General features: G+C 53.3%; 1 protein-coding gene across 8 annotated transcripts in view; it reads right to left on the bottom strand.

Moving 5' to 3' along the window:
* The window catches only part of RIPOR2 (RHO family interacting cell polarization regulator 2), a gene marked incomplete at its 5' end in the record, with an annotated part of 81674 nt that overhangs the window by 46262 nt on the left and 7413 nt on the right, over positions 1-27999 (bottom strand). For 2 of the 8 annotated variants that reach the window (XM_081121132.1, XM_081121135.1), the window contains one exon: positions 16737-16800. The exons of 3 other annotated variants lie outside the window; for them this stretch is intronic. In XM_081121132.1, the coding sequence (XP_080977258.1) occupies positions 16737-16797 (61 nt within the window). Of the gene's footprint in view, positions 1-3926; positions 4063-16736; positions 16801-27999 lie in introns of those variants that run through there. 3 more of the 8 variants (XM_081121133.1, XM_081121138.1, XM_081121136.1) reach the window with 2 other exon arrangements.

The following is a 27999-nucleotide window of genomic DNA, read 5'->3' as shown; positions in this document are numbered from 1 at the left end:
ACCCCAGCCGCGCACGAACCTCCGGCTGCTCCCCTCTGCCTCTTCCCCTTCCTCTGGCCTCCTCTGGCCCTCATTTCTAGGGTGACTGTGTCCGACTCATCATCAAAACTGGAACACTTCCGAGCGAAACGGGGCCACTGTGAATAATTACAGACCGCACAGGGCAAAGACGTGCGCCGCCCGCCTGCCTCCGGACAGGCTGCCCACACCTCGAAGGCATGATCAGCACCCTACACTTTCCTACTGGAAGATCGAACTCTGGCCAGAGCCCAGGATAGCTGCTCAGGAAACACGCGCTTAAGCTGGGAAAAAATTATTAGTATTCCCCTAAATTACATCGCAGGCTTGGACTTGCTATTCGCCTCAGGAGTGAAAATGACCGTTGGTCAGTTTGTTATATTTTAGAAGGCCGACCAGCGGGGAAAGCCTTCCCCTCGCCTGGCTCCTCCCTGGTGGTCCGGCTGAGGGCTCATTTTGATCGAATAGGACAAGATATGGGAATATTACGCCTCATTTGCTTTTACTGCTGACAAAATAATCTGTTTTCTTTTTAATTAGCGTAATGACCGTGTGACAATACTGATCTCCACACAGTGTCCTGTAAAGTATGCAGAAGATGAGCGGAAGTAGTGTCCTTGGGGGCAGGACAACCACATCGGGCCACGTGTGTGGAATGGTCTTCTCTAGACAGCCCGAGAAAAACAGCTGATACAAACATTACTCTTTTTAGGGCACGTTTCCAACCAACGTGGGATGAGTGTACTATGACCCAAAAAGCCTTGGCCACTCACCCAGAGGGGAAGGACATGTGGGTGTTTCGATATTAATTCATTCAAGACACACGTGTCCAGGGCTTTGGCTCAGCGGATGAGGCTCAAAGGCTTCTGTGTGCACAATGCTGAGGTTCCCATTTTCAGGGGGAAACCGTGTCGAGAAGCTGCCTGCAAGGATGTGATTTTGAAAGTGGAGAGAAATGAAAAGGAACGCACTCGGCACCGTTTCCTTTCCGCACAGACCTTTCTAATGATCACATTGTAGGTGTTCATTCACATGACAATGGCTTTAGGACACGGCTCTCATCCCCGGCCTGCCTTTGGGGAGCCAGTTACCAGCGGCAGGCCCGTCTGTCCCCCGCCCCCGCCCCCCAACCCCTGGCTCCCGGTCTGTGTTCAGCTGTATCTTTTCTGGCTGAGTGGCCACAAACACACGCTGTCTCTCTGCTCCTGCTCCAGGAGCTCTGCTTGGCAGGTGAGCACAGCCTCGGGGAGGGGTCTGTGCACAGCAGAGGCCACCAGGGCCGAGGAGGCCCCAGTGGAAAGTCAGGGTGCCACTGCCCCGAGTGCCCATCGTGGGCACAAAACAGACTTTCACTTCTACCATGTCTTCCTCCCGAGAAGACCAAGAAACTGCTTTTAGACTTCTGGCTCCCTTTCAGAACGAAAACAAGACAGCTTTCAATCCCCCCACCCCCAACACAATGAATGCAATGAACAGTAAAATAAAACACTGGTTTACAAACTCTTCAACCTAAGGGGCTGTTGGATGCCCCGATTCGACGATTTAACGTGAGATTCAAACTCCACGGTTCACCCTCCACAGCTGCCTCTGTCTCCTGACACCGACAGGTGAGCCAATTACCCAAGAATTAAACCCAAATGTAAGACACGTGAGTTGGTTACATTTAGAAGTGGGCGTGCGGCTGGCCTCACAGCTGGGCTGTGGGTTTTGCATAGTAGGGATGTTTCCATTTAGTGACCTCAGACTGAGGGGAGGACTCCAGGCAGTCACAGGCTGGGCCCCGGGTTGATGGACTTCACTGCTCAAGAGTGAAATTTTTTTGTTTGTTTGTTTTTTATTGATCTTTTAGAGAGAGAGGAAGGGAGAGGGAGAGAAACATCCATGAGAGAGAGACACCGATCGGTGCCTCCTGCACGCCCCCTACTGCTGGGGCTCAAGCCTGCAACCTGGGCATGTGCCCTGACCAGGAATTGAACCAACGACCTCCTGGTTCATGGGTCGATGCCCAACCACTGAGCCACACCAGCCAGGCAAGAGTGAAATTCTGATGTGAGTTTAGCTACCAACATCTGCAGACATAAAGACTGTCTCCTTCCCAGCCTCCATGACTTCTCCAGGTCACCCTGGGAAGGGGGTGGCCCCTTTTCTGCAGGAAATAATTGTACTTTGCAGTGACAGGAGGGAGGAGAGCCGTTTCTGCAGCGTGTGCCCAGGTTCTCAGAATCCTGTGAGTCCCCAGTGCATGCCTTCAGCGTTTCCCCGCCCCAGCTTGCTGTCTCTATTTCTATGCTGAAGATAAAATATTCACAGCAGAATCTCACGTTGGGGTGTCAGAGGAAGGGAGAAGCTACACCAATGGGGGTCTTTTGAAAAAAGTGACACACACAACATGCTTTCACCAAACAGTCCCGGGCAGTTAGGTTTTCCCATGTTTGGGGCCGCAGACTTCTGGGCAGACGGACCCACGGCCTTCCTGGGGGAGAGCCATGACTTGGCAGGATCTGCACCAGGGGAGCTGGGCCAGGAGGCTGACCCCAGGGCTGGGCTGGGAGGAAGTGGGGGAGGGGAGGCATTTCCTCTGGCAGCTGCTGCCCCCATGGACACACCCCTGCAAATTGTTCCTACAGGGGGGCCCTGGCTCCTGGGTGCTGACTAGTTAGTTCCCCTGGTGCTGCGGGTTCTCAGAGGGTCCCGGCTGACACCCCCTGCCTGCGATGGCAGTGGGATCCGGGCATGGTGGGGTGGGTGCGGATGTTATGGGGCAAACTCAGAGGCTGGTCCAGAGGCTGGCGGGGCAGAGCTAGAGGGGAAGCCCGGAGGAGGGATGCGGGGGGAGGGATGCGGGGGGAGGAGAGGAGTTCTCAGAGCCAATCTACAGGGAAAAAGGGAAGAGATGATGGGTGTCATAGGGGTGAGTGCCCACACCAGGTGCCCAGCCCCATAGACAGGGCCGAGTGCAATTTCTTTGGGAACGGGGGTGAAGCTGAGTCCGTCCTAAACTTCAGCCACGTGCACAGGAGGGAGCAGAAGCGGGGAGCAGGGAGGAAAGCCGGCCGGCGTTTTCTAAGACAATCATGCGGTGCCCCCAGTAAAGCTCATGCACGTCCACTCGGCGTCTCCAGCACGCGCGGAGACCCCCGGCTGCCATCTCCCTGCCACCCCGACACGCTCGACCAGCCGGGTTCTCGGGTTTTCCGCTGTCACCTCGCACCGGGGACCTGCACGGGCTCCCTGCCACCTTAACACCTGGGTGGCTGCCGCGGGTCCAACACCCGGCGGCACCCGCTGCCTTTCAAAAGGAGGCGCGCGCCCCGCGCCCCGGGACCGGGAGGAGGTGTGGCCTCGCGGGGCAGTGCCAGGGCTGCGCCCCTCCAGACCCTCCCCAGCCCCGAGCTCCCGCCTCGGGCGCATCCCCCCCCTTCCCAGGCGGGTCGGCCGCAGGGCGACCCCTCTCCTCGCCCCTCCCCCAATTCTCGGCCCCACCCCCACCCCACGCCGCCACTCGGGATCCGGACACGGTGCCCGGACAGGCTCAGCCCCAGGAGCCAGGGGCAGGTTGGCACCGGGAGCCCCCGACCCCCACCCCTGACCTGAGCCGGCTCCCAGGGCGCCTGCACCCCCGTCCCGGGCAGGGACCGAGGGGCCCGCGCGTCCGCAACCCGGGCACTGCCCCGGGCTCCTCACCATCGTCTCGGCTGGTCCCCCACTCTCCGGGGCATCGCGGGTCTCCCCAGGCCCCCCCGCCCTGGGCACCTTCGCGCTGCCTGCGCGCCCCCGGCTGTCAGCGCGACCGGTCCCTCCGGGGGGTCGCGGCCGAGCCCCTGGCGCGGGGGGTCCAGGGCGCCCCGCAGACCTCGGGCCCCGAGCAGACCCCGCGGCAAAGAGGAGCCGGAGGGCCGAGCACGTACCTAGAGACGGCGGCCCCTCGTCATGGCAGCGCCTCGGCCCCGCGGGCAGCGCGCCCGGCCCTGGGCGCAGGGACACGTCCCCTGGAGCGCGGCGGCGAAGGTGAGGGGCCGGCGGAGCGCCGAGGGCGCGCGGAGGGAGCGCGGGCCGGGAGGAGCGCGCGGAGCCGGGGGCGCGCGGGGCGCGGGGCGCGCGGGGGGGCGGGAGGGGCGCGCGCGGCGGCGCCACCCAGCGGAGACCGCGGCCCGCCCGCCCCCGCCCGGCCCGCGAGGCTGCTCCAGGGCACCGGGCCCTCGCCAGGGTCCCCGCCTCGGAGCCTTCGCAGAACCGGCGCGTGGGGAGCAGCGAGCGCCCCAGGGGAGGACGGGGCCCGCGCACGGGGGCAGGCTCTCCGCGCCCCGGGTCTGGAGCAGGGGCCGCGCGTGGAAACGGCGCTGGGGGCGTGGGAGGGCGCGCGGTGCGTGTGGATGTGTGCAAAGTGCGCGCGTGTGCAGTGTACGGGGGGGGTCGCCCGCGGGAAGCCCCCTGGAGCCTTGGAGAGGCCTCGCCCTGAAGGTGGTTTGCGTCCCGGCTCGGTGGGTTTGACCCGCACACACGGCTCCCCCTGGGCGAGGCGCGGGTGTGTCTGGTGCACGACAGGCTCCGTGGCAAGTCTGTGGGGGTGGAAACCGCACGGGACCGGCGTCTGCAGGGACCCAGAGACAAGTCCTTCGGCAGGGACCCTGCCTGTGCCTCAGTGTCCTTGCCCGTGAAGCCACCACACCGCATACACTGAGTATTTAGAACATGTAAACAGCCCCCCCAAACGGGGGCTCGGGGACTCTGGGAGGGAATCAGAAGAATCAGTGACCAAAAGGGACAGGCCTAGGACGTCAACCAACATGGGAAACCCCCCTCCGGTGGGGACAAGGGGATGCATCCGGAGGCCTGGGACGTCAGCTGCCCAACAGGTCACAACAGCAGCGCCCGGCCTGCTCCCCGCACTGGTCACCCTGTCTCTGCCTCAGACCCCAGGGCCACTTACAGTGCTGTCACCTCTGTGGTGAGTGCAGAGGACAGTAAACAGTGACCAGGTGAGGAACGAGAGCCCTCCAGGGCCGGGCCAGCTCCGCACCTTTCCTCTGCGGGAAGGAGCTGCACCTAGAAGGAGTCCTGCTCAGGGCTCCGAGCTGCTGGGAACGAGACCGGTTTTCCTCTCCCCTTGTCTGGTGCCAAAGATAAGCGCTCAGGGGAGTGGCCCTCTCCGCCGTTGTTTCTCTGCGGTTCTCACACTTATCTGCTCGCACAAGGGAAATCCTGAGCATTAGTCGGTCCCATGGTCGAACGCCTCAGGGTGCTGATATCGCACCCACGTGCTTTCACGCGACCCCTTTATTTTCATTTCTCTCTTGGTTTTAGGCCAGAGCTGTTGTTACACAGAATCTCTGTTCAATTATTTTCCTTCTTACTGCCCCCAACTGTGTAAAGCTCTTTCCGGAGCTCGCGCCTCCCTAGCGCATAGAGTAGGCCGTTCACTTCAGGAGGGGATCCTGGGAGGAACTGTAGGAGGAACAATTTGAGTAATTAAATATGGCTTCGAGCTCTGGGGCTGGCTGTCATCTTCACAATCCCCATGGGCATTACTCTGGAGTCCAGCTCACATCTGACCACCAGGCTCTGTGAGGCGGAAGGAGGTGTCACTACTGTTCAAGCCAGAGGGAGCGATAGACACCAAGGCGCTAAACCCCCGGAGAACTGGGAGGCCGAGGCTGAGGTTCCTCCTGCCCAAGGGCTGGGTGTGCAGCCTCACCTCCCGGCTCCTGGGCTGAGAAACAGCTCCCGTGTGTTTGTTTAAAAGGTGCGTTCCCTGCTAGGCCTGGAAACCATTAGATCCCCGGCTAGCTTCGGGGCTGCTGCCTCTGTGCCTCCTGAGTCACCCCTTCTCAGGCGACACTCCCCCCTCCCCATCACGCATTTTATGCACAGTCTGGGGCTGGATACAGGTCACCCCCTGGGCCCGTCAGTCTCCCTGCAGAGGTGAGAGTGGGAACCTGCCCCTGCCCACAGCTTGTGCAGCCCCCAGGCCTCTGCAGGAGCCGGTACCTGGCCCAGCCTGCCTCCCCTCTGCCCATCTGCGCACACACAGCCCTTGTCCCTGGCAGCTAGGAGAGGGGCTGTGACCGCGGGAAGCGAAAATTTCACAGCCATGGTAATGAATGCTTTGGTTTAAGCAAATCTCCAAAAAGCACGGCCTCTCCCAGCAACTCCGTTTGTATCTTTCCCTGAATCCCGTTACATTTCATAGCGGCAGCAGGAAGAGGCTGAGACAGGCCTGGGGACAGAAGGCTTTGGCTTTCACTGACCCTCGGTCAACCAGCCTCCAGGGGCTCCTGAGGGAAGATGAACTGAACGTGTGCTCTGCACCCCAGACGTGCCAAGTCAGAGTGACGCTGTCCCCTCCGAGGACCAGGACGGCCTCTCAGCCCCGGGGGCCAGGATCAAGGAGGGATTCAAGTCCCACAGCTGTGGGCCAAGTGCCCCTGCGTTTCACATCCTAGTTCACAGACAGGCAGGGCCTGCACCACTCTGAGTACACTGGCCCCTTGTTGGCGGTAAAGACGGAGCGTTCAACTCAAGTGCCTGGCGGAATGCAAATATTTCAGTGTTTGGAGAGTTACCGGCGTGTTAATATGTCCTGTTAATGGTTTTTGAGGATGCGAAAGACTTCCAGACAGAACATTTTCCCCCAGGATTAGAATAAAGAGAAGCCATTGAAGATGCCACTTGGGGGGTTGACTTACAACGAGAGCCATGTGCTGACAGCTGGTTCTTGACTGTTGAGTGGATATGTGACTGAGGGAGGCTGACATGGAGGGAAGTTAGCAAAGGGATTGACACCTTGCCTGCCTCTGTGAGCAGGAGAGACCCAAGGCCTCCATCTGAGATCCTGTGGATGTACGGCCTGGGAGCAAAAGGGCAAGATTACAAGCATTTTAACTCGGCAAGCACAGCGCTGGATGCAGCAGGCCACTCGAGGATGGACAGCTCGTGGATACTCTCCTCCAGGAAGCCCTCCTAGTTTAACGTCCTTCCCGAGTTTGTGAGCCGTTTGCACTGCGTTCTTGAGCTCCCAGCTTTACGGACAGCCCATGTAGGTTACATAACCCAGTTCCTGTAACCTGGAGTTAAACCTAGGAGTGATTTTAACTTAGGTATATGCTAATCTCAATGTTAATGTCAACATTTCACCAGATGCTTCCTGAGTGCCCACTATTCTGGGTACTTGGCATGAGGCCTCACAAATCATCCACTATTTATAGCTGCACTACAAACATAACTGTTCCAAACTGGCCTCCTGAGTCCCCATTGGCCCCGAACTCCACCCCACCCCCAGGCTCACCATCCCGCAGGCTCCCAGTCAGTATCAGGCCTGGGGAGTCTCCACCACTGCTCCTGGATTGTCTCAATAGTCCCCCAGCTGGTTGCCCTGCCTTTACCTCTTGTGTCTCATCTTTATTTCCAGGACAACAGTCAGAACATTTTTTTCTAAGAGTAAATAAAATCATGGCACTTTGCTCAGCACCCACCAATGATGCCCACAGAGCAAAACTCAAATCCTTACAATGGACCAGACCTCTCGGAGCTCGTTTTCTTCCGCTCTCCGCATGCTCACATCACACCGATACCGCGCTGGCCCCTGGCTCGCTCTGGAGCATCCCCCCCCCCCCCTCTGTTCCTCCAGGTCAGACCCGCAGCTTCTCTAAGCGTTTGGGGACTTCTCGGCAAAGCCTTCCCTGACCGCCGTGCTCTGCCGCCTCACCATGCACCCAGTTTTCCTCCGGAACAGGTCTGTCCACCTGACATACCCTATTTTTACTTGTTGGGCTGCTGTCTGTCTCCCTCAGCCACAGTGGAACTTCTCCAGGCGGGAATTTTATTAGCAGCTGGTACCAAGAGCTGAGCACAACTGGACCTGGCACGGGGCAGACGGTGAATAGATGTGTCGAAACAAATGAGAGAGTAAATCTTCTTCCCCCAAACAGTTCATTAGTGCGTGAGGGGCTACACCCTCCAATCCTGCTAGTCCTTCCTAGAGGAGCCTCAGGGTCAGGGTTAAAAAGCAACGGAACTAAAAACAAAACAAAACAAAACACCACTAGAGGGGACAATCCGAAGGTTTCATTTAAAATCTTAATTATTACTGTCCTAAAATGCTATAATGTATATAGAATTCAAATTTCAGTGGGTGTTATCTTTAAATTAGAAACATATAAACAAATATAAATGGGGAGGCAGTAACTGTGGTGTGTTTACTGCAAGTAAATATTTACCCAGGAAGTAGGGCTCTTATATTGCTACAGATGCTGTTAAAGATGTAACTCTTCACCTCCAAGGTTCCTGACCAAGGCAAGGGGCTCTCTCCGCAAGAAAACTGTCGTAGCCTATATTACTCTTTAATAGAGACTTTTCAGAGGGAGACCAGATTGGTGAAAGCAACGAAAAATGGGTAGGAAATCACGTACTTATTTTGTGCCAAGCGATGGGGTTATTCTGAGACCTGCCCTGGTCACATGGTGGAGATCAGGTAGCAGCCAGGCTTGTTAATTCATGAGCCGGGTGCACCTCTGTGTTCTCAGGAAAGCATTCAAAGTGAGCAGCCTCAATAGCTCTGCTCTTATCAGTTGTGTCTTTGTTAATCACAGGCCAGGAGTAGAGTGGGGAATTGTGTAGACCTGGGAGGCTGGGACAGCTGGGAAAATTACGGTTAAATAGTAGCTGACTCTTATGTAGTAAGCCATTAATGGTTTTCCATTATCTCATACAATTCTCTCCTTTAACTTCATAGTAACTTTTTAGGGAGATGACCATCATCACAGTCATCATCTTTATCATATCACCATCATCACCATCATCACCATCACCACCATCATCACCATCACCACCATTATCACCACCATCATCACCATCATCACCACCATCACCACCATCACCACCATCACCATCACCACCACCATCACCACCATCACCACCATCACCACCATCACCACCATCACCATCACCACCATCACCACCATCACCACCATCACCATCACCACCATCACCACCATCACCACCATCACCATCATCACCACCATCACCACCATCACCACCATCACCACCATCACCACCATCATAACCATCACCACCATCACCACCATCACCACCATTATCACCACCATCATCACCATCATCACCACCATCACCACCATCACCACCATCACCATCACCACCACCATCACCACCATCACCATCACCACCATCACCACCATCACCATCACCACCATCACCACCATCACCACCATCACCACCATCACCATCATCACCACCATCACCACCATCACCATCATCACCACCATCACCACCATCACCATCATCACCACCATCACCACCATCACCACCATCACCATCACCACCATCACCACCATCACCACCATCACCACCATCACCACCATCACCATCATCACCACCATCACCACCATCACCACCATCACCATCATCACCACCATCACCATCATCACCACCATCACCACCATCACTACCATCACCATCACCACCATCACCACCGTCCCATCCTCATCACCATTACTATCATCGTCTCCATGTGGTGGATGGAAAGTGAAGCTTCTGAAAGGTTAGGTAACTTGCCTCAGACTACAGCGGACTGAACTGGTCTATGGAGCCCAAATACTCTGCTCTTTGTGCTCTGCTACCCCTCCCTCAGTCTGGAAGCCTGAATGATAAACATCAAAGATTTAACAACAGTGGTGGCTCTAGAGTTTTTGTTTGCTAAGTACTGACGGTAGCAACACGGCGGGAAGAGGGGTCGGGCCCTCCGCTGGAAGCTGTTTGCAGAGCAAGCCGACAATCTCTTACTCAGGTTGTAGAGTGCAGACCATTCGAAAGAGCAGCATTTCCTGAGAGAGTGTTATATTGAGGTTTTAAATTCTAATGTACCTTTTAGCTTTTAGAGGCACTCATAGAGGATTGAGGCATGCCCCACCTGAAGACATCCTTGTACCCCTGGGCACGTGTGCCAGCCATCGAAGGAGGGCGCTTCCCCAACACTGCGGCCCTGTGATTTACCTGAAAGTGCTGCGGGCGCCTCCCGCAGAGCGCACCTGCGCATCGAGTCCCTCACTCTGCGCTTCACATGCCGTTCTACTGGCTCCTTGTGCTGTTACAAAGAGGAAGGAAAAGCCCACCTCAGAAAGCGCCCTCGTGCCTACTGGCCCTCGGTTTCCTGAACGCCAGGTTACGGAGAAAAAATAATTATGTGCCACCGCTCGGCCAGCTGACCCGGTTTGTGATCTGAAAGTCAAGTTAATTTGCCCCGTTTCCTAGCTCGTTCCCTCTGACGCTGAACGGACAGTTCAGAGTGAAGTCAGCGGGGGCAGGGACCGGCTGTTTGAGTTGATAGTGTAAATACAGAAACGTTCAACTCCCAGTGATCCCAAAACCAAGAGGAAAAATCAGAGTGAACAGACGTCCCCGTGACCTCATCACTGTCCAGGGGCCGTCACTTGTGCCTCCTGCTCTTTATGTGACTCAGAAACGATGGTTTCCCAGGGTTAAAACTCATGATACAGCAGACGAAACACCCCGAGACCTTTCCTCTATTTGCTGGGTTATCTCTGAATGAAAATCTGTGTAAATCCTGACACACTGCTTTCTCTCGCCCCCAGCTGGGAAACAGAAGCCTCCTCCCTTCAGAAGTTCATGTTTTCCTCACTTTTGTATTTTCAGGTCCAAAATTTTTACCTTACAAAGATCCATCATTGCTCTTTAAGTGTCGTCTGCCTGACGCGTTTGTTAGGCAAGTTGAAGCGTGAAAAAGTGTAAGATGTGGAAAGTCCACGCGTGAAAGAGTGAGGATCATGTAAGTTATTATTAGTTTCCCCTCTGGAGTAAAACTGGCCGTTCTACCTGCCTCTTATCATCATCATCAGTTTAATCCTCACCTGAGGATATTTGTTTTTATTAATTTTAGAGAGAGGAAGGGGTGGGGGGAGAGAAGCATCGACTGGCCGCCTCCTGTACGTGCCCCGACCAGGGAGCAGACTCACGTGCCCTGACGCTCCAACCAACCGGGCCGCCCACCAGGGCCCGCCTGCCTCTTGGTCGCTTCTCCAGCATAGCTCTAAACCGTCCTCTTAAAATATCTAAAAACAGTCAAGTAGATGGTTCTTTCTTTCTCGAACGGAAAGTCTAGGCGACGGGTGAGCTATGCTCTCTCTACACAGCACAGAGTGGAGTGGCTTTCAGTATAAGTGACCTACCTGGCTTGTCCCTCGACAAGGACCCACCACTTCCGACCCTGGACCACCCTCCTTCACTCCGGACGTCTACCTGCTGTGGGGCCATGACCTCCCCCCCATCCGCCGGGCACACTCGCGTTCTGGCCCCAGGGAGAGCCTGGAACACAGACTCTTGGGGACGTACGTGACTGTCCAGTGTCCCACCAGCGCCTGCACGGGGGGGCCTCATTTTCTTCTCTCTATTTTTACTTGCTAGGACCGGTCACTATTTTTTATGTTCTTTCTCTTTCCAAGTCTCTGCCTTTCTTCTGGAACATGGAAGTGGTTTCTCTTTGACTCAACCCATACCTTTTCCATCTTTAAAATCTCTTCTGAAAACGACTGAATTGTAAACATTGTCACCGAACATCGCAGCTGTCTGGCAAATGATCAATAGGCAACACTGAGTCATCCGAAAAGAAACGAGAAGTGGAATCTGCAAACCCTGGCTGCGCGCAACAGGACCAGCGAGGTGTGGCGAACGGGAGACGTTTCTCTTCGCTGAACTCGCTGACTTGAGCAATCGGGGTGACTCCTATCAGGAGGAAGGGCAGTTCTCCCCATTTGTTTCGCTGCCTTAGTCATAACAGCGACACATTTCTTTTTCTTCAAAAGAGTTGTTTTGCCACGTGTCCAGAGGGTAGGCATACGTTTGCTTTTCAACTCAAGTCCTGTAGGAGATGTGTTCAGTTTGCCGCGTACTGTTCCTAAAAAGACTTTGCTGGCTGCTCAGGGAGACACTAAGTTAGCATTTAAAATGTTTTATTTGTAATACGGGGCCCCCTTTGGCTCTGCCTGATCTAAACAGGTCACTGTGAGGTCACCGGGGGCGGACTGGTGGCTCCGAGCCCGCATAGCTTTAGTGCAATGTGCTATTTTAGTTTGTGCCCCTGATATGACACCATCCCTTTGGCACCAGCTGAAGAAGGCTTCCTAGACGTCGATGGGAAGGGGCTGCTCCGCAGTAACCCAAGGCACGGGCCACGTGGGCGTGAACTACTGTGGGGGCGGGGGACGCTGTGTCTGCGCCCAGACCCGAGACAGAGAACACGGGGAAGATGACTGCCAGCCACAGCTTTTGTCCGGGAATGCAGGGGTGGAGATGGCTCCAGGCAACCTTGGCACACAGTAAAAGCAAAAAGGGACCAACTTTTTTCAGCCCAGGAAACCAGGGCAGCCTATCCCTGCCCCTCCTCCAACCCCCTTGCTTAGGTCCACTTGCGACCCCGGCTTGTGGGTGGTTTTGAGGCAGGTCCAGCATAGCTGCACGACATTATCACAGTCACACGGCGTAAAACAGCCTCGTCAGGCAAAAAGCTCCGAGTCTCTCTCTAGCCAAGGTGCCTACAGGTCTCCTACGTTTCCCAGGTGCTGTGACTTAACCAGTCTGAACTTTCAGGATTTATTGGTTTTGTACGTAATCTTCATTTAATCAAATCTTCCTTCCTTCTTTCTTTTAATTCTGCCAGGGGCAAATGTCACTCAGTAACCAACCCCAAACACGCCGGACTACAACGCACTGCATCATTGTTTACCTGTTTTAAAAGTATCTCCCTTGGCATCCTAAGCAGTGGACACAGAAAGACACAAAGTAGCCATCTATTTACTTACACCTCTTTTTTCTGATACCTTTTGCAATTTTGTTGCTCCCTCTGAGCTGAAGCTCCCTTTGAAAGGGCAGCATTGCTGATTTACTCAGCTTGGGGACAGGAGAGAGGTTTGGTTCAGGGCGAGGCTGGCTTCTTTCCCAACCACCTGCGGGTCTCAGAGCATCAGTGGTTGAGGGGACTGCCTTTTGCCAGTTCTCCATCTGGGAGTGTCCTTCTTTGGGGAGGTTGGAACAGCTTTCCTAGAGGCGAGGCCACAGGACACTCGTGTCCTCACACAAGGTACCAGCTCTGGGGAACATGGAAGGTCCAGGGAAGCGCTGCAGCCCCCGTGGTCTTTCCAGAAGCGAGATCTTAAAGGGCACGTGAGTGTCCAGGGAATAGACGAGCCTGAGAAATACTTTGCACCTGTAACTGAACACGTGGTGTTTTTATTTTTCTAATCATTACACTTAGCCTCGGGTTACTGAGCCCTGCTGGAAATGGAGGCAGTGAGGGCTTGGGTTCCAGGGAAGGACGAGTTGCAGCTTTAGCTGGGGCCAGGGCGTCATTCTGGCTGCGAAACCACCAACTGACCCCCACCCGGAGGCAGTTTCCTCCCACACGTGCATCCTGTTCTGTTCTTGAAAGCTGGCCAGGGGCCTCCAGGATGCCTGACACTTTTTTCTTTTTTCTCGTATTATTATCATCATCACAGTTTTGTTTTAAGATATATCTTTTATTGATTTCAGAGAGAGGAAGGGAGAGAGAGAGAGAGAAACATCAATGATGAGAGAGTCATTGATCGGCTGCCTCCTGCGCGCCCCCGACTGGGGATCAAGCCCGCAGCCCTGACCGGGAATCAAACTGCCATCTCTTGGATCCTAGGTCAGTGCTCAACCGCTGAGCCACACCAGCCGGGCCACAATTGTTAGAGTTGTCATTACTGTCATTATCCACCCAGCTGGCATGACACATACACCAGGCTGGCTGTCAAGAAGGCACAGCGAGAAAACAGCTGAAAGCCCTTTGATTTGATGAGCTTGAAACAACCATGATAAAGGCTCCTCTAATTCCAGTTTACTGGTTTCTCAGTAACCTGGTGATCGATCATTTCCCCCAGAAAGAAGAGTCTACCTGATAGGAACCGTTTTCTAACTGGCACGATGGTGACGTTGGTGGTGGTGTTTGGAAAGCAAACCTGTGCGTGTGGGGGGGGGCGGGCACACGAGAGAGGGGAGAGGGGAGAGAGGAGAGAGAGGAATACATAGCAAACGCGGGGGTTTCTGGTGGTAGGTGGGTAACAGCTTCTCCCTCTAACCACAGGCAACTCCTCCCACAACAAGAGCTCAGCAACACACCACTGCCTCTCCGTCCTGTGACCCTTAACATCTTCTTTAGCCACAGAACACAATGGGCGAAGCAAACAGGGCCTCAGAGACGCAGTTAAAAAAATATATTTGTGAGCACCACTCACTTTTTTCTCTCTCCCCAGATCCCTATGTGGTCCACACATCTAAACGAATTTATTTTTACTTTTAACCAAACGGACCTGCGCTCTACATCTGTGTCCCTTCAGGGGTAAGGGTCCTTTGAGAACGAGGCCGTGACAAGGAAGCAGCGTTGCCTTAGCAACGGGCTCCTGGGCATCCTCCGTCCTTTGTGTTGGAGGAGACTCATCCTGCTCACAGCTTCTTGGGCTCCTAGGCCAGCTCAGCGAGTGAGAGCCTGCACGGCCCTGAGGTGAGAGGGAGCCCTTCCAGGCGGACGCAGTCACCGTGCAGGAAGGATTCAGCCAAAGGCTGGGGCTTACGAGGAGACCTCAGAGCATGTGCACTCAACCCTCACATTTTAGGGGAAGAACGAGGCCCAGAGGTCGGATGGCGTGTGTGTGTGGGGGGGTCCCATAGCCAGGTAGCTGCAGGTGCGGCCCTGTGATCCAGGCCCCTGACCACGTCTCCGGGGCTGTCTGCACGACCGCAGGCCTCTGAAAACTTTCTAAATTCACGTTCTGTAAATAAGTCCCGTTTTGAGTGTCCTCGGTGAACCAGACGTGAAAAACTGCTGAGCCCCTTTCTGCGTCACTTTCCAATCTGTTCTCTGAAGCTGTGGGTTTTTTTTGTTTTTTTTTTTGGAAGCATAATAGGAATTAGTATTTCTTGGGTGCTTACCACGAGCTAGGCAGAGAGCTTTCCCTGTAACAACGGTTAACCTGCACACCTGAGGCCCATACTCCGTTTTGCAAGTGCGTAAACCTTCCAGGGAAGTTAAGTCACCTGCTGGAAGTCACAGTGAATTAGGTGGCCACGCCCAGGCACTGCAACCACAGGCGAGCTCCTGAGCTCTTGACAGTTACCCACCAGGGCTCGCTGGGGATGACACACCCCCTGGAGGAACTTTCACACAAACTGGCAAACGCAAGGCAGGACTCCAGAAGCCGAACACAAATACACCGGGTGCTGGATTTACAAGGATCCCCTCTCTGATCTTTGGAGACTGAGTTAAAGGAGATACTCAGTCTGGACAGTAGAAAGCGTGTCCCATGGGAGGACTCCGGTTTGAAAATATCTGTACAACCCCACAGGCACCGCTGTCCCGTGTCACAGCGAGGACGCCGAGGTTTAGCAAGTTATGTTGCCTACGTCGCAGAGATAGTACAAAGCCAAACGAGGATCTGAATCTGAGGCTCGTCTGCAGGCCGGCTGGGCCCTGGACCGCGCCTGCTGAGGCCCAGACATCCCCTTAACTTTGGCCCCCGGGACCTTGGCGGGTGGGGCGCGCACAGCCACGGCGCGCATAGGCCTGCAGGAGGCGCTCTTAGCCCGTCCCCAATGTCACCGAGAAGCACCTTTGGGGAAGGAAACGCCCAATCCAGGCTTAACCAGAGAAAACACCTCCGAGCAGAACAACGGACCCTGAGATCAAACTGCAGTAAGTCAGAGTCAACAACACTGAGAACCTGGCAAACAGCCACCGAGCCCCAGCCCAGTCTGCAAACTGATTAAAGCTGCGATCAAAGCCCGCATTGTGGTTTTTCCATCTTTCTGAGGCCAGAACAAAATAACGGAAAGATGGACATCCAAATGCACGCTACTAGTGGTTCCATTCTACCCGATTCAGTTGCAAGGGGGTCTTAGTATGTACACTGTACCCTTGAAATTTCCTTCGATGGACTTGTACACTTAGGTAATCGCCCAAAACTTACTAGTGCTCCTTAAAAAAATTACTCGGTAGAGTTTTTGAAAAATGACTAGAATTGGTTTCTTAGGGAAAACAACCCAAGCTGTGAGGTCCCTGAGTCCAGGACTGTGGATGCAGACGGCTCCCCAAAGCGCCTGCCTGTGGGCCAGTGTCACAGGCAGCACTGAAGGCGACCAGATTACCATTTAAAATCGCAACCCTGCGACCGCATCCCACTCCCCGGTCTCCCTGTGGGAAAGTGGCCGGTGCTGGGCGGGTGTCCTGCCCGCAGACCCTGCCCCCCTCCTGGCCTGGAAAAGAGAGGGAGAGGCAGGGAGAGTTGGGGTCGGAGGAAGAGTGAGAGACAGAGTCAGAGGGAGGGGTGGGCGGCGCCGGTCAGGGCAGGAGGGTTCCAGGGAGACACCCTGGTCCACTCGTCCCCCTGCTCAGGAGCAGCCGGGCTGCGTGCTTCCCTCAGGGTGCTGGACCCCAGAGCACGGGAGAGGAGGGAATGGTATAGTCCTATTTTCCAAGCTCAGGTCATGACAAAAACGAAGCACATGGAAGAACCGTTCCACTCCCGTCCCCGCTCTGCCTTGCGTTCCTCGGGTGCCTAGATGGACACCCGTCACCACCGTCCCACTAGGATGCACGCAAGGTCCTCCGGTCCTTGCCCAAACCGGGCAGGAGCTTGCACAGATCAGAACGGCTCCTGCCAGAGAAACGCGTTTACCTTCACCAAAAATATCCTCCTCCTCATCTATCAGGAACTCCTCGGGCTCCAGGGACTGCATCCTGCGGGGGTGGTCGGGTGGTCGGAGAGCGAGCGCAGGGGCGGGCGGTCGGTCCCAGCAGCGGCCCTGGAGTCCCAGCTGCCCCACCGCCGGTGGTTTCCTGCCCGTTGCCTCAGCCCGGGGCGGGCGGCTTCCGCATCAGCCCTGAGAAGGCGGCTTCATTCATTGCACGGCCCAGGCGGGTCCTCCTGGGCCCGAGAGGCGGGAGTTTTCTGGAAAGGGGGCAACAGCGCTGGGGGGCCTCCACACGTCTGAGCGCGATGAGCTCTGTGTCAAAGCCCCGGCTCTCCTGCCTCCTGTCTCCTTGGAGGGGAAGGTGGGCTCCTAACTGCCTGCGAATCGGGACACAACGGCTCGTGTTGAAAGAGAGGGGCTCACGTTTCTCCAGCCTTGGGTTGGCCTCAAGGACAATTTATCTGCTGAAGGCACGCCCGCGTCTGCAGGGACCCGGCTTTCTCTGCACTCGGCAGCAGTTGCCTTTTCCCCGTGAAAACGTCTTGCACTTGGGGATTTGAAGCTTCACAAGGCTTACACCAAACTGAACACACATCCAGGCTCTTACTGGGTCAATTGAATCTATGGCCAATAAAACAATAACTAGTCTGGGTCAAACAACTTCCATTTCGCAATCACTGACCCCGCCTGATCCATGGGACCTCGCCGTAGGGGGGAAACTAACTGATCAGGCAGCTCCTCCAGAGGGAGGGTAACCTCTGAGCTGCCCGGGCACCAGCCGCGGCATCGCTGTAGCCAACGCCGACCCTTGACCCTGCGGCCTCCAGGGCTGTGAGATCATAAATCCCTGTTATTTAAGCTACCCAGTTAGGGGGACTTTGTTATGAGACCCTCCCAAACAGGGTACAGAAAGCTGTGAAGCTTGCCCTCCGGTGGAATGACAGTTCCCATTGGGTGACATTTCGCCCTCTGAGCACTCCACAGATGGTAATTAAAAACAAACACAGCCAGCCATGCAAAAATGTTCACAGTTAATCAATAAAGAGCGGATCATTATAACCCGAATTCCCACACCAGAAAGTAATAGCCCCGTGTTGATTTTCATACGCTCGACACAACACAGGCAGTCCCTTATACGTTTACGTCAGTGTTTCCCTCCGTGATGAAGTTGTGGGCATTCACTGTTATTTCCCAAATGGAAAAGCATGCGAACTAATTTGGGGTAAACTGTCCAGAAACAGAAAGGAGAACCAAGTAGGAGAGAGGAATTGAAACTATGAGGAGTGGTTGGAACCAAGAAAGAAAAAAAAGATTTAAAAATCCTCAGAGAACCAGAAATAGTCTTATCTTTGGGTAACTTTGCTCATAAAAATACATAAAATGTGTCTAACCACAAAATGCCACAACCCAGCTGCTGGGACTAAAGGAACAGAATTTTTAATGATGTTCCTGTTTTCACGTTGCAAAGAGGAGATGCCCGCCCTGTGGGACAACAGGCCTCCTGGAGCTTCGGAAGGCCTCCTGCTCCCCTGTCCCAGGTTTGGGGCGTCTCTCGCTGTGGGAGCCACGCTCAGGGTCACTGACTGCAGGTGCTGGGGAAGCCTGCAGGACAGGGTGGTTCTCTTCCGCAGGGCTGGAGACACTGAGCGGAATTGCCCCCTGAACGAATCCGCTCTGCACTCTGGAAGGAGCCGGACAGTGTCTCTGTGGCAGGCTAGCACAGGGTGTGGTGTAAGAGGTCATCACCTTGGGCTAAAATGTGAGATTGCTGTGACCGGTTAACTTGCAACTAGTGGCTCTTTTAATAGTATAAAAGGGACTAGTTCTGAGATTTGACAGAACAAAGTTTCCATCCTGACTTTGCTACCACCCAGCTCTTTGACTGAAGATATTGAAACTGACTCGGGAACTGTAAAATGGAACAATAGCCTGTAGTTAGGCTTCTTTCTTCTCTGCTGTCAGTCATACAAATTACATCTTTACATATCTGTATGCCCATCACCACAGATTTATAATTATTGCTTCATGCAGTTGTCTTTTAAATAAGATGGGGGAAAGTTATAAACAAAAATACATTCATACTTGCATATTCATTCTTTTATATTAACTTATGCAATTACCTTTGCCAATGTCCTTTATCTCTTTTTATGGCTTCAAGTACCTGTCCAGTGTCCTTTCCTTTCAACCTGAAGGTCTCCCTTTGGCCTTTCTGATGAGGCAGGTCTATACTACGTTTCCACTAGAAATGAAATTCTTTGGCTTTTGTATCGTTGGAAATATATAAATTTCTCCTTCATTCCTGAAGGCTAGTTTATCCAGGCATAGAATTCTTGGTTGACATTTTCCCCAGGACTTTAACTATGTTATGCACCATCTTCTGTTCTTCATGCTTTCCAATGAGGAATCACTTGTTGGTCTTAAGGATCCCTGGTCTGCACGGAGCCATTTCTCTCTTTCTGCTCTACAGTTTCTCTTTGTTTTTGGCTCTGACAGTTCATTGATGATGTGCCCCAGTGTGGATTTCTGTGGGTTTACCTGCATTGGAGTTTGTCAAACTTCTTGAATGTATGGAAGACTTTCATTAATTCTGGGAATTGTTTGGCCATTATTTTTTCAAATATTCTTTCTATCCCCCCTTTTTTTTGCTTTTCCCTCTGAGAGTTTGATGGTGCCTCACACAGTCCTCTGAAGCTCTAATCATTTAAAAAATGTTTTCTTCCTTCTGTGCCTCAGTCAAGATACCCTCACACTTTTAAATCTGCTGATTCTTTTTTTTCTTTTTTTTGACAATTTATCTGAGAAGTTCCTTAACAATTAAGATGAAATTCTGTTGGGGGTGGTGGTGGTGGTAATGGGATGGAAATGTGAATTCAACAAGAAAAAGGGAAGTTGTAAAATGTATTCAAATCTCAGAAAGCATGTTCATGTATTTTTTGTGTGGCCAACGGAGATCTATATGGTGACACATATTGGTGCAGACCCCACGCTGAGGGAGCAGGGCCGGGCCCCGGGTCAGGGCCTGAGAAGCATGTGGCAGCTGGGCCTGGTGTCTGAGCATCGCAGGGGGAGGGCCCGGTGGCTCCATCCCTTGGCCGTGGATGTGACCCAGCTTCGTGGGCTGTGACCCATTTACCTCCCCACATGGTTCTTCTCAGCCTCAGAATTTCTTCTCCTCAGGGAGAGACGAGAGGGAGGGTTTGGAGTTTGGGACTTGCTAGGTTCTGGTTTGGGCCAAATGTTTTTGAAAACTCTTCCCAGTGTGGCTTCTCTTTAGTATATATGTCTTGGCCTCTGATTATGCAAAGGGCAGGAAAATAATCTGGGAAAGAGATCTTTCAAAGGCTAGCTTCAAATGAGGGAGGGAGGGAGGGAAGGCAAAGCAAAGGAAACATGAGGAAGGACAGAACATTTCTCTTTTGGAAAGAAAACACCTCCAGATTGCATCCGTTTTTCTGAAAGGTTCCGTGGGAGGGTATCCAGAGCCACTCCTGCATTTGAAATCCCAGCCATTCTGGAGATTCAGAAATTTGCTGGGTGCTGTGGGAAGGCTACCGGCAGAGCTGGGGCCTGGATAAGCCTTTGACACCTGACCCCTCACTCCCAGGCTCCTGCCTCGCCTTCCACGGGCTTCGCACCTGCTTTGTCAGGCACCTGGGAAAGACCTGAATGCATCGGAGTCTGCCTGCTGGAGAAAAGGGAGATTCATGGACCAAGAAATCACTGTTCCTCCTTTGTTTCCCCGGGTCGGGGGGGAAGGCTGGATGCTGAAGGCCCCTTCCTCGTTTAACGTTTTGTTTTGAAGTTTAAATCACAGCAAAGAGGGTCAGTGGGCACAAAAGCCTGGAGAAGACAAGACAAGCCACACAGTGTGCCCCTCGCACTGACTCAGGGCCCCTATTGCCCGGACTTTGGCTCTCCAACATTCCCTGTCTATCAGCTGGACAGTGGTTTTAAGCTTTTACCGCCAAGAACCGGAGGAGCAAAAGCTGCTCCCTTCTGTCCCTGAAAACAGCGAGGCCCAGACACAGACTCCACGCCGGAGACAGAGGCCGACTCAGCTCTGCTCCGATGCTCTGCAGCTCAGTGGGCAGCCTTGAACTTCCATGGGAGAGGGAGCCAGCCTCGCCGCTCCTCCCTTAACTGAAAGAAAAAGCTGGGGGGGTGGGGGGGGGAGAAGGAAGGGGACAGAAGAGAGGGGGGCGGGGAGAAGGTGCTGCCTTGATTCTCAACACAGCCCTTGACCCTGGAGAAGACCTGGGAGCAGGGAGGTGATGGGCTCAGCTTCCTCTCCAGGACACCTCTCTCTGCTTCTCTCAAACGATTGCACGTGGGACTTTGTCGTTTTTAGTCAGTTTGCCTATTTGGAAAAACAAATGTCCCCCTTTCAGTGTGAGCCGAGGTTGCCTGGGGAAACTTCATTACACCAGTGGGTCTCTATTTTGAGGCACCAGGCTCCCCTCTCTCCTGTCCCTCACGCTCTCCTGGTCTCTGATTTCTCTCCAGCCCAAAGCCCTAAAAGCAACCTGTGGGTTTTCATCTCTGCCCAAGCATGTCAGTCCCTCCTGCTCACCCCTTCAAAACAAGGTTTTCTCTTCCTAGAACTATATCTGGTGTGACAACAGATTGAAAGGTGCCACCCATCCTCTCTGAGACCACAGCAGAGCTGAGGCCGTGACCCGGCTCGTAAACAAGGGCGTGGACCCCGCCCTGTGCCTGTGCTGGGGCCGCAGGAAGAGACAGAGCAGGAAGGGAAAAGCACCTCAGCCTCCAGCGGGAGGGGAGCAGAGAGCAACCCGCCCTCCAAAAACGGAAATCAGAAAACAACCCGAACCTCACGAAACTACAGGTGGTTGAGGGGTTTAAAGGTCGGTTCTGCAAATGATTTTAGAGACTCCTTGCATTGCCCTGAGAGACCCAGAAGTTCTAAACCCGTCCACCCAAGTTCAGCGTGAAGGTGCAGGGCGGAGGGGAGGTGGGGGAAGATGAGGTCCGTCTCCGGTCTCTGCACGCGGGGGTCTCGGTGCTCTCAGGATACTCTGACCCTCAGGTTTTGGACAGTGGTTTGGTTGGGCCAGCTTCTGGGGGTTCTCAGCTCCTCCAGCAAACAAGCAAACAAAACTGGCGAAACTGGCTCAGGGGCAAAGTAAGGCGAGCGGGTGGGCTTTCTTAGCGCTGACTTGGCAGGCGCCAAAAGCAGTGTAAATGTCAACGTCCCACCTTCCAATCTGTGGGTTTTCATCTTCTAATATCATGGAAACCCCTTGGCGGTGTTGGGGCAGGGGGCTCACTAACTCTCCGGCGACAGAGAGGCCCCAGGACCGGAAGCTGGGCAGGGAGAGTTCAGGAGGCCAGGACTCCTTTGCCCAGGGCAGGCCCCGGGGGCATCGGCCCACCCTGGGAAGGGGTAGCCAGTGGAGAAACACTGGAACGATGGGTGAATTACGTTCTTAGGAAATTTCACCCGATGTTTCAACAAAAAGTACAAAATGAAGTGACCCTGGGTACTGCCTGAGGGTGGGGCGGAGGGAGTGGGGGAGGCGCAGGCCTGGGTGTCACTCCTCAACCTAGAGGTGATCTCATGCATGAGTCTGCAGTGCAGCCAGCTGCCTGTGGCACCCACGTGGTGTGGGTGTTATTTATAAAATGGTATAAGTGCCCTGGGTGCTAGTTTGGGGCAGGGTGCTGTGCAGAGCACCCCGTGCTCCTAGAGTAGCACCTAGGGGAGTTTCCTTCACCCAGAGCTGTCCGGTAAGAGCTTCCTGCAAAAGCAGCGAGTGACCAGAGATGATAGATGTGATCTGATGGTCATAATCCTGTTTTGTTCCTGCTCGGAAGGGTTAAGCCTGCGAGGGGAGGCGGTGGCACTGCCTGTCTCCAAAGCAAGGCTCCTCACCTGAGGGTATTTTTTCCATTGCTTTTCTGAGAGAGTGGAAGGGAGAGAGAGAAGCGTCCACGTGAGAGGGAGAGACATATCGATTGGTTGCCTCCTGCACGCATCCCAGCCCGGGCCAGGGATCAGCCTGCAACCGAGGAACGTGCCCTTGGCTGGGATCGAACCTGGGACCCTTCAGTCTGCAAACAGACGCTCTAACCACTGAGTGAAACTGCCTCCTCTCCTCGCTTTAATGCATGAAAAGAAAACCACATAAAAGGCTCTTAATAGAAACATTAAACACTATATAAGGGAAATTTCAAGGCAGGGAACATTATGAAATTTGGTTTAAAAAAAACAAACTCAGACCTTGCTTCTTGCATTTCCCGGATAGTATTTTTACTGGTCCATATTCACGGACTTCTCGGCTTTAGTGTAACATTTAGTTCCCTTTTCTTTCCACTCGCTGGGATAAGGTGGCACATGGGAACGGAACTTGTGGTAAAGATAACCCCGCCACAGCAGGGCTCCGCCCCGCACCTTCCGTTGGGTCCGGTTGTAACCATGTAGTGAATGGTGGGCGTGGGCTTCTCGGGCTCTGCAGTGCCCATTGCCACACCACCGTCTCCAGTGGAATGGACAGAATGCAGAATCCACACCGCTTTTGAAATGCGATGAAGCAACGGAGAATTCAGAAAGAGGGTGACCACACTTTCTGGGCTGTGTTGCACTCTTTTGCACAATATGTAAGAACACAACATGAGAAACCTACCAAAGAAGGAAACAGCAATTGAGGTTGTTGGCTGGGCAGGTGGCGAGGTAAAGGGCAGAGTATTAAATACCCCACGTAGCCAACATTTCCTCATGGCCGTTATTTCTGTCTTCAAGCCTCAGTAACTCTTCCCTCTTCCATTATTCTTTCCACCCACCCATCTATCCGTCCATCCATCCATCCATCCATCCATCATCATCCATCATCCATCCATCCATCCATCCATCCATCCATCATCCATCATCCATCCATCCATCCATCCATCCATCCATCCATCCATCCATCCATCATCATCCATCATCCATCCATCCATCCATCCATCCATCCATCCATCCATCATCATCCATCATCCATCCATCCATCCATCCATCCATCTATCCATCCATCATCCATCCATCCATCCATCCATCCATCCATCCATCCATCCATCCATCATCCATCCATCCACCCATCCATCATCCATCCATCATCCATCCATCCATCCATCCATCCATCCATCCATCCACCCATCCATCATCCATCCATCCATCCATCCATCCATCCATCCATCCATCCATCCATTCTGGACATTCCAGGTAAATAACATCACTTAACTTGCAGCCTTTTGAGGCTCGTTTTTTTCACGTATAATGTTCGCAAAGCCCATCCTCAAAACGTGGAACAGCACCTCATTCCTTTCAGTGGTTAAATAGCATTTCATCGTGGGAATATACCACACTTAATCTATACATTCACCAGTAAGTGGACACTTGGGCTTTCTCAATCTTTTGGCTGTTATGAACAATGCTGCCGTGAACACATGTGTACAGGTCTTCACATGGACCTGCGTCTTCCAAAGCCCCACGTCACAGTCCCATCGGCAATGCGTGGGTGCTTCAGCCGCAATGTGGGAGGGTCTTGGGGTCTCCACACCCTCGTTACCCTTGCTAGTGTCTGTCTTTTTTACTTTAGCTGTCCTGGTAGGTGTGAAGTATTATCTCACTGCAGTTTTGGTTTGCATTTCTTGAATGGCTAACGATGCTGATGATGCTATTGGTCATTTGTAGATCTTCTTGAGTAAATGTCTATGCAAAGTCTATGCCCATTTTAAAATTGGATTATTCATCTTCATAAGACTTTATATATTGTGGATACAAGCCCCTTGTCAGGTGTGTGATTTTCACATACTTTCTCTCTTTCTGTAGGTTGTATTTTCTTGATGATGCCCTTCGAGACACAAAATTTAAATATTTTGATGAAATTCTTTTGTTGTTGTTACTTGTGCTTTATAAGACACCATCGCCCAACCCAGCGTCATGAAATTTGTTCCTGTGACTTCTGCGAGGACTTTTATAGTTTTAGTGCTCACATTTAGGTTAGGATTCACACTGAGTTAATTTTTACCTATAGGGAAAGGGAGAGGCCAACATCCGGTCTTTTGCTCTCCAGTTGTCTCCGCACCATTTGTTGAAAAACTTCCCCATGGGGTTGTCTTGGCATGCGCAAGTTAAATTTTATTCTTCATACTCCCCCCCCCCCCGAATTACTGAAAGAAAAACATCAAATTCGTGTTTTCTTTCCTTTTAAATGGAAGAAGCGCAGACAGTTAGAAACAGCGAGGGCTCCCACGGTCCCACGTGAGCTGCTCACCTGGGGATCTCTTCTGACACCAGCTCAGACCATCGCTTTGTCGTTTGCTGTGTATTAAAGTAGCCAGTCTCCGCTCAATGCCACTGTTTTCAAGTTTGTGACAGCAGAACCATTTGGTGAATTTTCGCTGTACAAGTAAAGTAAAAGCCCCTTAAAAATAGCCAACAATCTCCCCACGGATTTCATGTGCTGGGCAGATGGGCAAGGTTACTCTCCTGCTGGGGCAGGAAATACATGTTGTTTAGCTGCATCTGCTACTTGGTTCTGACAATTGAAGAGATCTCCTCAAGGTTCATGAAGAAGTGCGTATGTTTGGCATTTCACATTTGCCAAATGAATCTTTCAAAACACAACTCCTTCTGATAACATTGTCGGTGGAATTGTCGATTGCATCGGTCTTTTCTGAGAGGACCGTGGTTCCTCAGACATCACACCTGTGGGGTGTCACCAGGAGCGAGCAAAAGCAGGGCACCTGGGCTTCTTAAATGTGACCCAACAACACAATGTTTTGCCACGATATACATTTTAATATAAATGAGTTTAGAAGATAGAGTTGTGTGTTTCTCCGAGGGGAGCACAAGGTCATGGTTAAGCTGTGGTTTTTCTTTCTTTTTCTGTTGTTGTTATAACCACAGGTGCCACTAGAGTTGTGAATTAGGGAAGCAGGTGGCCCTCACACTTGGAAAGTGAAAGGTGGGAGAGGAGTGGTGGGCTCAGAAAGCTGCATAACTCTGCACCTGGCTGTGCACAGGTGTCCTCGGGGCGAGGGCAGGGGGGTGGTGGGGTCACGGCTGCTGCAGGCAGGACACGTTCATCTATGTCCCTGTCCCCAGCGCGGTGGAGGGGGCCCCGGCGCTGGAGCTGGGCTCTGGGGAGGTGAGTGGGGCTGCGTGTGGGGGGAGCAGAGGAGCAGAGCGAGCTGGGGGGGACCAGGGGTGGGAACTGGGCCCGCGTCCTTTCCCTGGTCCTCTGAATGAGCACATTCATTCATGGCCCGGGCGCCTCTCTGGAATTCCTCTGCTCTTCTCAGTGGGATAACTCTCTCCACCTCGTAAGAGATACAAAAACAAGGGTGGGTCTCAAATGCTTGGGATTCTTTCCTCTCGGCCTGTGCTTTCCCTCTCCTCCTTCGGCACAAAAGGCTGTAGCGTTTGGATGGGAACCAACTGGGTTACAAAGAATTTTATCTTTGGATAAGGCCCTCAATGGCTGCTTTCTGTGTCCCCAGAGCTTTGAGTTCCCTCTGGAGTGAGGAGAGAGCACTTATCAACCCAAACAAACAATTCCCCAGGTTTCCCTTCCCTGCAGGACCCCAGGGCATTCTCCAAGGAAAACAGCCTAAACTCTCCCCTGCAGGCTGTCCCCTGCGGCGGGAGCAATTCTGAATTTAGGAAGGAAGGGGTAAGGTTGGGGAGACAACTTAGGACACATAATGAGGGAAGGACCTTCTGAATGGGATCAGTAGCCTTAGAAACCGGGCCCCAGACTCCCTAATGCCCTTTCCCACGTGAGGACACAGGAAGACGCCACCTGTGAACAAGGACGTGGGTGTCACCAGACGCCAGACTCGCAAGAACTACATCTCTGCTTCTCGTGGACAACCCATCTGTTGACCTTAAAGTTTCGTCTCCCTTTTGAACCTCTCCCGCTGTCTCACCCCCACAAATTCCAGCTTCCCCCTGCTCTTTGTGGTCACTAAGCCGTCATCACACTTCATCACAATCCAGAGCCCTGGAGCTCTGCGTTCCTGCCTTTGCATTTCTCCCCGTGTCCTCACAGGGCCAGTGAGTCACCAGTGTGGAGGCCACCGCCACCGAGCGGCCTTGCCAGGGACTCTGATAATACCTCCGGGGGCCTGGGCTCTGCGAGTTCTCCCTGCAGGAAGAGGCGCGTCTGGAGCAGGGAGTCGGGTGGAGGTGATGGAGCTGATGGAGCAGCGAGTCGGATGGAGCCCAGCTGTCTGAGATGTTGGCTGAGCAAGAGAGGACATCCACTGTCCTTTCTGGCTGCTTTGGGGGAAAACAAACAATTTGCACCCTGGCTGGAAGCCTTGAGGAGCTGCTAGGTGGCCCCCGGATAGGAGGCTGGGGGTCTCTGATCCACGTTCTGGGGGTTTTGCTCAACCAGAGGCTGGGTAGGGGGTCTCCACAGCCAAGGGCCTGGGGCAATTATTGGATTAACTTCACCAAGGTTTCTACTCTGCTTTGGCTGTGGGAACTTGGACTTTTTTTTTTTTTAATGTGCTCCATTGTCCCCGCTCCTGCCCTGCCCTGCCCTGTGGACAGGGGCTGTAGATTCATGACTTTCTGGCTAGTCACAGACCACCCACTGTCTTCAGACCACCACTGAAGAACCACTGTTCCAGCAAAAACAGAGAGAGAAGAGAGAAGAGCTATGGAATTGCCACGAACCCTCCCTCCTTGCTCAGAGCCTGTGCACACCCTCCCCTCCCTGGCGAAGCTGCTCCCTCGGTCCCTGGAAGCCCCTGACTCCTCTCCTTGCTCCCCAGAGGTGAGCGCCTGCGCACACTCTCACAGAACCAGGGGTTCGTCACATGCACAGAAATAGCATCCCACCTACCGCAGGGCTGTCACCCGTGTTCAGACAGCTTTTCTCTTTCTCTCTCTTAAAAAAAAAAATCATTAAATAAGTACAGATCCCAAAAGGAAGTTCTGGCTTTTGATTGGATAATACTCAGGTCGTGTTCTCTGAAAACTCAATGTTTTTTCCCCCTGGTTCTTCAGTGGTGGTCTAAAGACAGCGAGTGGTCCTTGACTAGCTGGTCCTATCGATCCCCTGACCCCAGGGCAGGGCAGAGCAGGGCAGGCCAGGGGTAGGGATGGGGGCCATGGGACACCCGCCCTGCCTACAGGGACGGCCACTTCAGCACCAGGGGACCATGAGGCACTAGGCACTAGAAATCTGGATTTTTTTAAATGTAAAAATCTTCATTTAAAAAAAAAATGTTGTTAAC

The sequence above is a fragment of the Miniopterus schreibersii genome (assembly GCF_964146895.1).
Source record: "Miniopterus schreibersii genome assembly, chromosome: 19".
Lineage (NCBI taxonomy): Eukaryota > Metazoa > Chordata > Mammalia > Chiroptera > Miniopteridae > Miniopterus > Miniopterus schreibersii.
This window is presented reverse-complemented; position numbering and strand designations above follow the sequence as displayed.